Raw genomic sequence first — 16,306 nt, forward strand, 5'->3', positions numbered from 1 at the left:
GGGGGAAGGGGAGAAATGGGGAAATGGTGCAGGGATCAAGAAGCATAATTGGTGAGAACAAAATAGACAGTGGGATATTAAGAATAGTATCGGAAAGGATGAAGCCAAAAACATATATGCACCACCCATGGACATGAACTAAGGCGGCAGATTACCGGAAGGAAGGGGGGTACCAGGCAGAAGGAGGCAAAGGGAAAGAAATTGAGACAATTGTAATAGTATAATCAATAAAAAATACTTTTAAAAATATTTAACAAGGTACAAAATATTCTGTGAATAAAGAATTAATTGGGGGTCCAAGGAACCTAAAATTAAAATAGGAATTCTTGACATGGAATCATGTGGGGCTCTTAGGAGTCCCTGCAATTACATGAAATTACCTCTGAAATTATAATATGAATGTGCAAACAGATATTTTTCTGGACACAAAGATCGTATCTTTCATATATTCTCAAAGGTAAAAAAGTGTTTCACTAGTATCTTTATTCTAAAACCCACTTTTCTATCTCTATGAGAGGAGAGTTTTAAGATCTAACCTTTTACTCAAAATAGGAGATCTGGGTAGCCTAGAAGTCAGAGAAGAGTTTCTGAACTTTCCATACCTTGGTGAAAAATAGTGATTGCTGAAAAGAGGGCACTGAGAGAGTCCTTTCCATATTCTAGTTGAAGTGAGCCTAAATATATTTCCCCACATACTCAAATACCATGGTGACAGGCATCATATAAATAGACAATGGCAGCAGGGAATAGGTCAGGGCTTGTATAAAACCAATATATCGGGCAGAATTAAATCCCTAAGTAACACAGCTGGCTTTGTAAATTCCACATAAGAATTTACATAGGTCCCTGGCTGGTGTGTCTTCGTTGGTTGAAGTGTTCTCCCACAGACAAAGAGTTGTGGGTTCAATTCCCAGTCAGGGTGCATGCCTGAGTTATGGGTTAGATCCCTGGTGTAGGTGAGGGTAATCCCTGGTCCAGGTACCAACAGGAGACAGCCAATCGATGCTTCTCTCTCACACTGATGTTTCTCTCTCCCCCTTCCTCTCTCTCTAAAGACAATGAAAAGATGTCCTCAATTGAGGGTTAAAAAAAAAGAAAAATTTACATAGAGACCTTGGGCTACCTCCCCAATAACAAAAAGCTACTGTAGTCAACAGCATAGAATTACAAGTAAAAATCACCACTAAACACCTACATTCCCAATGACAAAAGGCATTTCTACCCTAGCCAACTGCTTCCCAGACACCCAAGGACTTATGTGTGTCCACTCTAACAACACATATGCCCTACCAGTCTTATTTATAAATAAAATTCAATAAAAGTTTGCAGTACATATACAGGGAAGCATCTATAGACATAAGAATATATGCAAGCCCAGGCTGCTGTGGCTCAGTGGATTCAGCCTTGGCCTGCGAGCCAAGTGTCGCTGGTTCAATTCCCAGTCAGGGCACATGACTGGGTTGCACATCAGGTCCCCAGTTGGGGGCACGAGTGAGAGGCAACCACACAGTGATGTTTCTCTCCCTCTCTTTCTCCTTTCCCCTCTCTCTAAAAATAAAATAAACAGACAAATAATTATTTTTTTAAAATAAAGAATATTTGCCGTGATGAGTTTCACACACCTTCCTCAAATCCCTAAGTCTAGAAGGCAAAGAAAGAGTGAAAATAAGGGCAAACCATCATATGAGGGGCGGCACCAGCCAAAAAGTGGGTGGATCCACCAAAGCCACATTTATATTCACTGATTGCAATATTATACATTATTATGAGCTCTGATGCATCGCATGTAGTATAATATTTTGCAGCTTTCCTTAACACCTGCTGCTCCACATCCTACTATATACTCCATGTAAGACTACACAGAGCCAGGGTTCCAGAAGGACTCATCCAGTCTATATAGGAAAAGGAGCTAACCTCACTTGGCAAAGATATCTAGCACAAATATCTATACCTTAGAAGCAAGCAGTCATCCAGGTCTCACTAATGACACTCATATATACCTCCTCTCAACCTATCAAGAGCCTTAGAATGCCAATCAATCAGTTCTAAGATAGCATATAATTATTGTACAAACAGACCTGACATCACAGAGAGTTCTCAAAGACATAAAGTCAACTGACCAGCAGAGAATGGTCTCCTGCCCCATAATTTCCTAGCCAGAATGGGGAAATGTGAAGAGCCAGAAAAGAAATATAAAAGACATTTTTTAATGTCTTTAAAAGATAATTGCCTCTTTAAACAAAATGATGGCAATGCATTGTGGGGTTTATAACCTATGCAAAAGTAAAATGTATGACAACAATAGCACAAAGAACGGGATATAAGGTAGAGGTAGGAGAGCAATGGGAAGCCCAGGGCCCCAGAGAGAGAGAGTCAGAGTGAACTGCAGAAGGTGATGTAGAAAGGCAATGGAACAGGGCAATGAGGAAGAGGACGACAGATGATGAGGATCGGAGAAAAACCAGAGAAATCCCAGGAGCCAGAGCTGGGATAGCTAGGATAGGTTAGAAAGAAATAGAATTAAAAAAAATAAAACCATAAAAGAATCAAAGGCGAGCAGAAACAATCACTACTACCAACTCTTCAGTACTACATGTGTGACTTTATCCCAGTTATATACATAAACCATTTGTACTTCTTGTTAAGTTCTTCAACTGTATGTAACAACATCCACTGACTTGCATCATTTTTGTGTTTCTCTCTAATCCTAAATTTTTAGACCCTAACAATTATATAACTAACTGTCAATAGGCAACAAGGCAATCCTTTATAATTAAAAAGAATTGTTCCACTCTGGCCAGCGTGCCTTGCAGTTGGTTGGAGCACTGTTCCATAACTGAAAGGCTGCCGGTTTGATGCCCAGTCAGGGCACAAGCCCAGGTTACTGGTTTGATCCCCAGTCAGAGTGCATGCAGGAGGCAACCAATCAATGTTTCTTTCTTTCTTTTTCCTTTTCTTTTTCTTTCTCTTCTCTTTCTCTCTTTCTTTCTCCCTCCTTCCCCTCTCTAGAATGAGAAAATAAAAATAAAAAACTTAAAAAAACTTGTTTCTGCCAAAGAAATTCTACTAATTTAGTCATTTCCATCTCTTTTGATCTCTCTTTAGCTCTTCTGACATTCCCTCAGTCTGAAACTCTCACACAATCATTACTCTTTTATAAAATAGCAAAATGCCACTATTACCATTTAGTGTTATTCTCCTATTCCCCCTTCACCACCTAGACAGTAACTGCAAAGATCTCGCTAATCCATTAATTAAAAGATCTCTACTTCCCATTATGGAGAACTAAATTTAGAAAGCCAAATTGGGTTGGAAGGAAACTACATGTCACAACAAGTGAGAAAAGTTCCATGAAGGGGGCGGGGTTACTGGCCCTTAAAAAGCCTCTGACATCCTCCTCCACTGAGAATACAGAGAAGCTCTCCCACAAGTGGGGCAACCATTCATCACTATAATTACCTGGAGAAGACTTTATTGTACCATCAGGTCATGAAAGCCCCAGGACCTATCAGCAACTGAATGCCTCAGGGAACATGTCTCTCCTCTGCTTTCCTATAAGCTTCAATTAAATTGCACTAAAGAAAGGGGTGGCAAGCCAGCATTAATTGTACCCTTAAAGAAAAGCCACTTCCCACCTGCAGGGATGGCAGTGACTTTACTGGGCTACCAAAAGGATACAAAGACAAAAGTAAACACTGTAATTTGCTGTTTTTGTCTCTGGCACAGGGGGAGTGGTACAATTGACACTGTCTGTAAACAGTAATAATGCCAGATGTAACACAAAGAACAGGATTCCCCCATCTCTCCGCCCCCTCCACACCCCCTCTCCCTATGACATTCCTCCTGGGATTACTCATCTTGAAGAAACACACAGAAGCCTCCCCATAGTCCATATGCTGCTACCAAATGGAATAGAGGAAGAATCCAAGTTTGGACTGACTCCTCTCTCTTACTCATAAGAAGATACATTGGAACTCACAACTGACAAAAAAAATAAGAGGGAAGAGAGGGAATGAGAGAGGAAGTATAGGATAGGTATGTGACATGCCCATGTCTGGATTAGACAAGGCTAAAATGACAAAATATATCAATGAAAATAGAAGCATCCTAAACAAACTGAAAAGTTTTAAAATAATTCATCTTATGCCTAGGACTAAGGACTCAGTAAAGATACAGGAAAAGAGGATTAATTAAAAAAAGAAAGTTACCTGACCAGAGCTCCCGCCAGGTGTAATGCAGGCGTACTCTACACTTCTTCTGGTAGCAAAGTAGCTTATGTACTACCTGAATGCAGCGTCTGTAACAGAGAAAGAGAAAAACTGGGGGTAAGCCTAAAAATATGGTACAACTGACTAAAGACACCCTTTCTTTAGTGAGGCAGCTTTGCTAAGGCCACTAAAGATGCTGGATATAAATCTATACACATGCAAAAAAAAAAAAACAAAAAAAAAAACATTTCTACCGGCAGCCTTCTGGTACCTAAATATCTCCCCAACACACACAAACATACACACACTGCTTGTGTTAATTCCCCTTATCAGGAGGAAAAGGGGGCTATAACCACATACAGATTAAAAGTCAGACACTATTTGATACCATTCCCTTGAGTATCTTTCCTTGGAAGAAGAATGGACCAGAATTATATTGCTCCATTCAAAGTTGCAAACACTGGGCAACCCCTTCAGATCTATTTAAACTTGTTTTTTTAATTTTGATTAAAATTTAAATAAATTTACATTTAATTAATGTGAAATTAACTTGAATTTTATTTACATTAAAAGTTAAATTAAAAATTCAGTTCTTCAGTTGCACTAACCATGTACCAAATGCTTAATAGCCACATATGGCCAACGGCTACCATATCGGAAGGCACAGATACAGAAATTTTCTATCGTCACAAAACGTTCTATTGGACAGTGCTGTTCTATATCACAGAAATATTCAACAGTATTCACATCCCAACAACATATGTTTTTGACAGTATTTCTGAATAAGCAGTTAGTAGGCTGATATGAAAGACATTTTAAACACTATAAACCTAACAAAAAAAGTGTTTTTCATGTTTAACCGGAGGAGGGTTTTTGAAAGCTTAAAAAGTCATAGATGAAAGTACGAAGTACTAATGAAATTTCTTCCTAAAATGAACATCTCATTTGATGAAAAAAACTATGATTGAAACTGAAAGCCAAACTCTTTGGAAAACTGCATTTGCAGCAAATAACATGAAAGGATTACTAAGCTTAATATATATATATATATATATATATATATATATATACACACATACACACAAATTAATAAAGAAAACATCATTAATACCCCTAATAAGAAAAATGGACAAAGAAAATGGACAATAAATTCATCTACCCCACCCCACAAAAGGCAAAATATGGTAAGTTAACATTTTTCTGCAATGTTTAAATTCATTTAAAACAAGATTCTATTTTTACATATCAAATTAATATAGATTTTAATGCTGACAAAGGTACAGCACAAGAGCCACTAGTCCATTATTAGAGAAAGTATAATTGGTACAGAGCCTTTTTAGGAGGCAATCTGGCAATCTCTATCAATAGTCTTAATGATGTTTATTTCCTTTGACCCACTTATACCACTCGAGAGAATTTAGCATTAAGCCAGAGTGCAAAAAAACTATACAAAAATATGTTCATCATAATCTTATTGGAAACAACTTTGGAAAGAATGTCCAATGCTGAGAGAATAGAAAGTAAATCATTCTACATGTTATATACTCAATTATGATCTTCCAAAATTCCTATGTTGAAGCCCTAACTCCCAATGTGACTGTATTGGGATATGAGGCCTTTAAGAAGGTAATTAAAGTTAATGAGACTTCCGTCCAAGATGGAGACCTAGACTGACACGCTCTGTCTGCCTCCCCAACTAAGAAGGAATACGACTACCACAAAACCAAAAATAACCAGAAGTTCCAGAAAATAAAGCTACATGGAAGTCCAACGTATGAAGTTATAAAGAAGTGGTGCTCATTGGGACAGGTAGGAGGGGCAAAGCTGGGACGGAGAGGTCAAGCTGTGCTGGTGGCCGCAGCTGTGGCGATGGTGGTGGGACAGCGGTAAGCACAGACACCCGTATTTAAGGGGAGGCAATAAGTGCCTGGGGAGCACCTCTGGCTGCAGACCACACCCCTCAGCTCAGGATTCCGACGCCGGGGGAGGCAGACCCCCATTGCCTCGAACTGTGAGGACCAGAGGATGTGGGGTCGGAGAAGGAAGCTCCCTGTCTCTCAGAGGAGAATGAATGGCAGGAATCCATCTTGGACCCCCACCCCCACACAAAGTGCCACAATGTGGTGAAAAGGGTCACCCGGTTGTGATGAGTGCACAGCGCTCTGCCCCCTATAGCGCAGGAGGTGTGACAGCCCCGCCCAGGAAGCAAAGGTAAACTCAAAACGGTCAGGATGGCACAGATCATGATAGAGATCCTGGTGACGCAGCTGAGCAGACAGCAAATATCTAATCTAACGACTCAGCAGATAGAAAATCTTTCTGAGGCTCAGTTCAGAGCTTTGGTTATACGAATGCTTATAAACCTAACAGCAGATCTTAAACAAGACAGGGAAGGAATAAAGGCTAGTCCTGCTGAAATGAACAAAAACACATACGAAACTAGCGGTGAGGGAAAGAAAACCAGGGATCAAATCAATAAATTGGAACATAGGGAAGGAACAACCAGTACAGAAAGAGGAAACGAAAGTGAGGAAAATGAGGAGACTCAGAAACCTATGGGACAGCTATAAGCGCGCCAACATCCAAATCACAGGGTGGCCAGAAGGTGAAGAAGAAGAACTAGAAATTGAAAAATTATGTGAAAAAAATAATGAAGCAGAACTTCCCTAACTTGGGGAAGGAAATAGACTTACAGGTCCAGGAAGCACAGAGAGTTCCAAAAAAAACTAGACCTAGGGAGAACCACACCAAGACACATTATAATCAAAATGTCAAAAATTAAGGGTAAAGAGAGAATCTTAAAAGCAGCAAGAAAGAAGAGAATTACATACAAAGGGGTCCCAATAAGGCTATCAGCTGATTTCTCAAAACAAACTCTGCAGGCAAGAAGGGACTGGCAAGAAATATTCAAAGGAATGAAAAGCAAAAACCTACAACCACAATTACGCTATCCAGCGAAGATGTCATTCAGAATAGAAAGGCAGAGAAAGTGCTTCCAGGACAAAGTAAAACTGAAAGGGTTCATCAGATCCAAACCACTGTTATATGAAACGTTAAAGGGACTTGTTTGGGAGAAAGAGGATCAAAACTATGAACATTAAAATGAAAACTGTATCACAACAACCAACAACAGAAGCTAGGGAATCAAAACAAAGGCAAACTAAGTAGGCAACGAGAGTAGGAACATTATGGGGGGAAGTAAGCAGGGAGGGGGAAGGGGGAAAGGGAGGGAGATGGTACAAGAATTAAGAACCATAGTAGGAGGGAGTGGAGTAGATAGGAAGATATTGAGAACTATATGCACAACCAATGGGCATGTTCCCCTTGGGTGGGGGACAACTTGAGGAGTGGGGGGGTCACTGGGTGGAGGGGAATAAAGGGAAAAGAAACTGGGACAACTGTAACAGCATAATCAATAAAGCATACTTAAAATAAAGTTAATGAACATAGGGGTGCACATATTCTTTTTAAATTAGTGTTTTGGGGTTCTTAGGATTTATTCCCAGAAGTGGGATAACTGGGTCAAAAGGCAGATCCATTTTTAATTTTTTGAGGAAACTTCATACTGTTTTCCACAGCAGCTGTACCAGTCTGCATTCCTACTAACAGTACATTAAGGATTCCCTTTTCTCCACATCCTCACCAGCACCTGTTTGCTGATTTATTGATGACAGCCATTCCGGCAGGTATGGTTTTAATTTGTATCTGTCTGATGATTAGTGACATTGAGCATTTTTTCATATGTCTACTGGCCATCTGTAAGTCCTCTTTTGAGAAGTGTCTATTCAGGTCCTTTGCCCATTTTTATATATTGATTTGAGAGAGAGAGAGAGAGAGAGAGAGAGAGAGAGAGATATCAATTTGTTGTTCCATTTATTCATGCATTCATTGGTTGATTCGTGTATGTGTCCTGACCAGGGATCAAACCTGCAACCTTGGCATATCAGGATATTTCTCTAACCAATGTACCTATCTGGCCAGGGCCTTTGTCCATTGTTTAATTGGATTGTTTGTCTTCCTGGTGTCGAAGTATATAGGTTAGTTATACATTTTAGAAATTATCCCCTTATCAGATGTAACACTGGCAAATATGTTCTCGCACACAGTGGGTTCCCTTGTCATTTCGTTAACAGTTTCTTTGTTTTTCCTTTGTTTCCCCTGACCTAAGAGATCAGCAAAAATATTGCTATGAGAAATGTCTGAGATTTTAGTGCCTATGTTTTCTTCTAGGATTTTTATGGTTTCAAGTCTAACATTTAAGTTTTCGATACATTTTGAGTTTACTCTTATATATGGTGTAAATTGATGGTCTAGTTTCATTTTTTGCATGTATCTGTCCAATTTTTCCAATACCATTTATTGAGGAGACTATCTTTACTGTATTGTATGCTCTTGCCCACTTTGTCAAACATTAATTGACCTTAAAGGTGTGGGTTTATTTCTGGGATCTCTGTTCTGTTCCATAGATCTTATATGCCTGTTCTTATGTCAGTACCGGGCTGTTTTGATTACAATGGCCTTGTAGTATAGTTTGATATCAGGTATGTGATACTGCCAACTTTGTTCTTCTTTCTCAAGATTGCTGAGGCTATTCAGGGTCATTTTTGGTTCCACATAAATTTTTGGAATATTTGTTCTAGCTCTGTGAAATATGCCATTGGTATTTTCATAGGAATTGTGTTAAATCTATAGATTGCTTTGGGTAGTATGGACATTTTAATGACATTAATTCTTTCAATCCATGAACATGGTATATACTTCCACTTCTTTCTATCTTCCTCAATTTCTTTCTTCAATGTCCTATAGTTTTCTGAATAACTGTCTTTTACCTCCTTGGTTAAATTTATTCCTATGTACCTTATTTTTTGTTGTTGTTGCAGTAGTAAATGGGATTGTTTTCTTAATTTCTCTGATAGTTCATTATTGATGTATAAAATGCCACCGATTTCTGAATATTAATTTCATACCTTGCTTGCTACTTTACTGAATTCATTTCTTAGATCTTGTAGTTTCTTGGTGCAGGACCACGTGTTAGGACAAAATAAATCTTAACAAATTCAGGAAGATTTATTAAGCATCTTCTTGGATCACAATAGTATGAAACTAAAATTCAACTACAATAAAAAAAACTAAAAAACTGCCCCAGCTGGTGTGGCTCAGTTGGTTAGGTGTCATCTCGAGAACTGAGAGGTCACTGGTTCAATTCTCAGTCAGGGCACATGCCTGGGTTGCAGGTTCACCTCCAGTTGGAGCGCCTATAGAAGGCAACCAATCAATGTTCCTCTCTCTCACTGATGTTTTTCTCCCTTTCTCCCTCCCTTCCCACCTCTAAAAATCAAAAATAAAATAAAATATTTAAAACTGAAAAACATTCAAACACACGGAGGCTAAACAGCATGTTATTAAACAATGAATGAGTTAACAATGAAGATCAAGGAAGAAATCAAAAATTACCCAGCAACAAATGAAAATGAACACACAACAACCCAAAATCTATGGGACACAGGGAAAGCAGTCCTGAGAAAAAAGTTCATAGCATTACAGTCATACATCAAGACGCAAGAAATATCTCAGGTAAACAATCTAACCCTACGCCTAAAAGAACTAGAAAAATAACAACAAGCAAAGCTCAGAGTAAGTAGAAGGAAAGAAATAATAAAGATCAGGGTTGGGGGGTGAAGGGAGCAAGCAAAGAAGACAAAGAAAAAAAGAGAACTCATGGGCATGTACAACAGTGTGTGGTCGCTATGGGGTTGGGGGGAGAGGTGGAAGAGGGCATGGGAAGATAAATGTTAATAAAAAAAATACAATAAAAATAAATAAATTTTAAAAATTATCTCCTAAAATTTGTATTTAAAAAAAAAAAAGCAGAAATAAATGACAAAGACTTAAAAAAAAAGATCAATGAAACTAAGAGCTGGTACTTTGAAAAGATAAACAAGATTGACTAACCTTTAAACAGACTCATCAAAAAAAAAGAGAGGACACAAATAAATAAAAATTAGAAATGAAAGAGGAGAAGTAACAACTAACTCCACAGAAATACAAGAGATTGCACAAAAATACTATATGCCAACAAATGGACAACCTGGACAAAATAGATACATTCCTAGAAACATACAATCTTCTAAACTGAATCAGTAAGAATAAAAAAACCTGAATAGACCAATTAAAACTAATGAAATTGAAGCAGTAATCAAAAGACACCCAGCAAACAAGTCCTGAACCAGATGGCTTCACAGGCAAATTTTACCAAACAGTCAAAGAAAAATGAAGACCTATCCTTCTCAAACTATTCCAGAAACTTGAAAAGAAGGGAAGACTCCCAAGTTCATTTTACACAACCAGCATTATCCTAACTCCAAAACCAGATAGACACTACAAAGAAAGAAATTTATAGGCCAATATCCCTGATGGACATTGATGCCAAAATCCTCAACTAAATATTAGCACTGGCTGCTGTGGCTCAGTGGATTGAGCGTCAGCCTGCGAGCCAAGTGTCGCTGGTTCGATTCCCAGTCAGGGCACATGACTAGTTTGCTCGTCAGGTCCCCAGTTGGGGGCACGTGAGAGGCAACCACACAGTGATGTTTCTCTCCCTCTCTTTCTCCTTTCCCCTCTCTCTAAAAATAAATAAGTAAATAAAATTGTTTAAAAATAATTTTAAAATTTAGAAAAAAATAAATATTAGCAAACCAGATCCAGCAATACATTAAAAAGATCATATACCATGATGCAAGACTGGTACAATATTCACAAATCAATAAATGTGATATATCACATAAACAAAATGATAGATAAAAATCACATGATCATATCAATAGATGCAGGAAAAGCATGTGATAAAATTCAACACCCATTTATAGTAAAAAAAAAAAAAAAAAAAATCCCTCAGCAAAGTGGGAACAGAAGGATCATACCTCAACAAAGTAATGGCCATATATGACAAATCTACAGTCAACATGATAATCAATGGGTAAAAACTAAAAGCATTTCCCTTAAGATCAGGGACAAGACAGGGATGTCTGCTTTCACCACTCTTATTCAACATAGTACTAGAAGTACTAGCCATGGCAATCAGACAAGAAGAAATAAAAGGCATCCAAATTGGAAAGGAGGAAGTAAAACTGCCATTATTCACAGGTGACATAATATTGTACATAGAAAACCCTAGACTCCACTGAAAAAAGTTTTGATGTCAACAGAGTTGTCTATTTTGGGTTGTAGAATTATAGGTGAATTCTGTTCTTTCTCTTTTTCCATTTTCTCCAAATTTTCTACAACTATATTTTACTTTTACAGTTAAAAATCCACCATTTAAAACAAATTCATTTATAAAAAGTTTAACCTCCTCTAGAAAAGGGCACCAAGAAACTTTTTAGAGAATAAAAATGTTTTCTATCTTATCTGGGATCATTTGTTATAGGGATGTATACATGTGTCAAAACTCTTCAATCTTTATTCCACTGTAATTCTGTTTATAAGTCTTTGGCAATGGGGGTCTAGAAGCACAATGGGCAAATCATGAGAGAATAATATGGAGAAAATTAGTACAACAATCTGTGAACCAAGAATCTAAGTTCTGAAGGTTTAACTTGTTTTAAGGAATCACAGTGTAAATGTCCCTCTACTTTTGTCAAAGGGGGAAGACGTCAATGCAAAAACAAAAACTTTGGCTATTGTAAGGAAATAGAAATTGGAGTCCTTGTACATTACTGGTGGAAATGTAAAACAGTACTACCACTTTGGAAAACAGTTTAGAAGTTCCTCAAAATGGTAAACATAGAGTACTATATGACCCACCAATTTCACTACTAGGTATATACACAAGAAAAATGAAACATATATCCACACTGAAACTTGTACATGGATGTACACAGAAATATTATTCATAATAGCCAAAGGTATAAATAACCTGATGTCTATCGACTGAAGAACAAATAAATGAAATGATGTCATGTAGTCATACAATGGAATATTAATTAGCCATAAAAAGGTATGAGATACTAATACATGCTACAACACGGATGAAACTTGAAAACAATATGCTAAGTAAAAGACAGTCAAAAAAGGTCACATATTATATAATCTCATTTATATAAAATGTCCAAAATAGGCAAATATATATGGAAAGTAGATTAGGAGGAGGAGGGGTGAAAACAGAAGCCCAAAGCTTGAAGTATAGCTCCAGGCTCATCATACAAATAAAAAATTAAGAAGAAACTGTCACACCTATCTTTTCATTTATTTATTCAACAAATATTGACTGCATAACAACTAAACATCCAGCACTTAAGTCTTCCTAGAATTAAGTTCTTAAGTTCCTGGAAAATGGACCCAGATAACTTGCTAATTTTAGGCAAATGAAAGAGACTCTTCCTCTTGATACTATTCTGACATAAAAGAATGAGGCAGGGAAAACAAATACAAGAGACAAAATAAACAAGGCAAAAGGGCATAGCAAAAAAGTGTCTCCTTTCTACCTAATATGCCCAATTGCAATTCAATTGAATGACAACTTCAAGTAAAGAATACTTCTAGAGGCAGAACTGAAACTCTCTCAGGGTCTCTGGCTTTAATTGGAGACAAAGAGTATCCTAAGACTCTACTAACTTCAGCAGATACCATATCAATCCATAAGGTATCAATCTGACAGTTCACAGAAGCAAGCAAAAATGAGGGTAGCTAATTTCTTGGGCCTCCTAGCAGAGATGAAAAGAAGAAAGTAAGCCCTGGCCCAGTAGCTCAATTGGTTAGATCATGGTCCTGATACGCCAAAGTTGCAGGTTTGATCCCGTTAGAGCACATACAAGAACCAAGGAATATATAAATAAGCAAAACAACAAATCAATGTTTCTATCTCTCTCCCTCTTCCTCTCTCCGTCTAGAAACAACTAAGAGGAGGAGGAGGAGGAAAGGAAGCAAAACAGAAAAGAAGTAATTTTTAAAACCATGACAAACCTCCCTGTGGAGTGAGAGCCAAAGACACTAGCTAAAGAAATCAAAAGTGCCTGACAACATATCAAAGAAACAATGAAGTTAACTAAATTTGCAAGTTAAAATAATGAAAGTTTTCAAAAGTATTCCCAATAACGGGCCTGCTCTGCTACCTTACTTGTCTATTTTTATTACTTATTCACATCTCTCTCTTGTCTTCCCACATCATGTAGCTCTAAGTAGGAGTCATTAAGATATAATTTTATGAGAGAACAATGTAACAGATCTTTCTTGAAAGACTTCAGTATCTTCAAGAGTAATATTAAAAATACTTTTGAAACCATACAGAAATATAAATTAATATATAAATCAAAACATACATAAAAAAAATTAATTCCTTTACTCTCTAAATAAACTAAACTGTATCTAAATGACTTACCAGTGCTAAGACAAGAAGTCAAAGCAGCTCTACTTAATACACAAAAACAAACACAGGGAGACTGCCAAATTGAGGAGACAAAGAAATATGGCCCAAATGAGAGAACAGAACAAAACCCCCAGAAAAAGAACTAAACAAAATGGGGATAAGCAACATATCAGATGCAGAGTTCAAAACACTGATCAGGATGAAATAAAGAAACCAACAGTGGAGGGGATGAAGCCAAGATTCAAATCAACAATTTGATACATAAGGAAGAAAAAAGCATTCAGTCAGAACAGCAAGAAGAAAAAAGAATTCAAAAAAACGAGAATAAAATAAGGAGCCTCTGAGACATCTCGAAACATACTGACATCCAAATCATAGGGGTGCCAGAAGAAGAAGAGGAACAGCAAGAAATTGAAAACTTATTTGAAAAAATAATAAAAGAAAACTTTCCTAATTTGGTGAAAGAAATAGACATACAAGTCCAGGAAGCACAGAGTCCCAAAGAAGTTGGACACAAGAGGACCACACCAAGACACATCATAATTAAAATGCCAAAGGTTAAAGATAGAGAAACTTAAAAGCAGCAAGAGAAAAGCAGGCTTACCTACAAAGAAGTTTTCGTAAGACTGTCAGCAGACTTCTCAAAAGATAGTTTACAGGTTAGAAGGGACTGGTAAAAAGTATTCAAAGTGATGAAAAGCAAGGACCTATAACCTAGATTAATCCAGCAGAGCTATCATTTAGAATAGAAGGGCAGATAAAGTGCTTCCTAGACAAAGTAAAACTAAAGGAATTCATCACCACCAAGCCATTATTATATGAAATGTTAAAGGGAACTATATAAGAAGATCAAAACTATGAACATTAAAATGGCAATAAATCCACAACTATGAACAATTGAATCTAAAAATCAAACTCAGCAAACAGGAACAGAAACAGAATCATAAATATGGAGATCATTTGAAGGGTTATCAGTTGGGAGGGGGAAAGAGGAGGATGAGGGGAAAAGTGCACGGATTAAGAAACATAATTGGTAGGTACAAAATAGACAGGGGGATGTTAAGAACAGTATAGGAAATGGAGTAGCCAAGAACTTATATGCATGACCCATGGATATGAACTGGGGGAGCGGGGGGGTGGGGGGGAGCCTGCTGGAGATAATGGGGGTACAAGGTAGTAGGGGGCAAAGGAAGAAAAATTGGGACAACTATAATAGCATAAGCAATAAAAAAGTTTTTTTTAACTACTAACCAAGGAATATAAATTGTAGTATAAATCATCCTAATAGTTTCCAAACCATTTGTTCAATTTTAGAGATTGTGGTATAATCTCCTGTTTGATGTGGTTGTCACTGGCTACAGGATGCCCTTTTTTGAGCCATGATTTCACTTAGGAATATACAAACTCTCCTGTCAATTTCCCCATTAAATTGATAGTCTTTAGGTCCCTTTTGCTGAAAGCATTGTTGCAGCCAGTAAAGGTGGCTGGATGCTGCCGATGCATGACTATCCATGCATCGTACATTCCTGGACACCAGTGCTTCGTACATGGCCTGGATCTAGACAGCCTGCCTGCACCTTGGTTCTTTTGACAATGCCATCCCAACACTGAGCCACTGTGGAGCAGCAGTGACATACAGTATTCCCTCCCTTATTGAGGGTATTACGTTCTAGATACGCCCCCGCCCCCCGCGATAGGTGAAAATCCGAGAAGTAGGAACCTTATATTTATTTTAGTATTTATATATATTTTAAGGCTTTATAAACCCTTCCCACACACTTATAAACTGTTCCCAGTCCCTTATTAATCTTTCCCACTCCCTTATTATCCTTTTCCACACTTTTATAAACACTACTTATGTTCTTAAACATTCTACATTCTTAAACCTACGTGACTTTAATAACATATGTGTACAGTACCGCAAAATCCCACGATATAGCACAAAATCTGGGATAAATAATTAAATATATTTTTAAAAATCTCTTGATACAGTGAGGCCGCAATAAGTAAACCGCAATATAGAGAGGGACTACTGTACTACCTATGTGCCCCACCCCTGCTGCCACCCTCTGGTTAAAGGCTACCAATATCCACTCCTGCACTGTTCCTAGGCTCTGTTCCTGCCTCTGCAGCCACCCAACAAGTGACATCATTAGCCTTATGGTCTCAACTTACACTATTTACTAAGGAAAATGAAAATTTTAACACCACTACAGTCTTAACATTATATACCATCTGAGTAACTCCAAATTTCTTTCATGCATGTAGTGGCTTCCTATTTTAACACAAGACATGTCTACTTTAACCTGAAATTTTCTTGTGAGGTCCACTGAAGTCTGAAAGTAGAAGAAAGTAGAGACTTTCTTCTGGTGCCCACCCACAGATCTGGGACTGTCTGACTTAGCAAAAGTCCAAGTTTTATATGTAAAAGTAACTTAAAGAAGCGTTTACTCCTCAGAGGCTATTTTCCCTCAATTCCACATCCTATGGCAGCACGGGGGTGGCAGCAAGAACCAAGGAGCACAGTCAGGGGTAGAAACTGGTTGGGTTTTCCCACCTCTTTCTTTCTCTCTTCCTTCTTTCTTCCTTCCTTCCTTCCTCCCTCCCTCCTGCTCTTTTTTTTCTTTTCTTTTCTTTCTTTCATTTTTTCTTTCTTTTCAGTCCTTTTCTTTCTTCCTTTCTTTCTTTTTCTCCTTTTTCCTTCCTTCCTTTCTTTCCCTTCCTTCCTTCCGTA

At 37.8% G+C, this 16,306-nt stretch overlaps 1 protein-coding gene across 5 annotated transcripts in view; it reads right to left on the reverse strand.

Annotated features, from left to right (window-relative positions):
* The window catches only part of ARMH3 (armadillo like helical domain containing 3), a 205,219-nt gene that overhangs the window by 125,592 nt on the left and 63,321 nt on the right, over positions 1-16,306 (reverse strand). For 4 of the 5 annotated variants that reach the window (XM_090278464.1, XM_090278461.1, XM_090278462.1 and 1 more), the window contains one exon: positions 4,209-4,297. In XM_090278464.1, the coding sequence (XP_090134590.1) occupies positions 4,209-4,297 (89 nt within the window). Of the gene's footprint in view, positions 1-2,659; positions 3,006-4,208; positions 4,298-16,306 lie in introns of those variants that run through there. The other variant, XM_090278465.1, reaches the window with a different exon arrangement.

This window comes from Furipterus horrens, unplaced genomic scaffold (genome assembly GCF_987537825.1).
Source record: "Furipterus horrens unplaced genomic scaffold, mFurHor1.1.pri manual_scaffold_5, whole genome shotgun sequence".
Taxonomy (NCBI): domain Eukaryota; kingdom Metazoa; phylum Chordata; class Mammalia; order Chiroptera; family Furipteridae; genus Furipterus; species Furipterus horrens.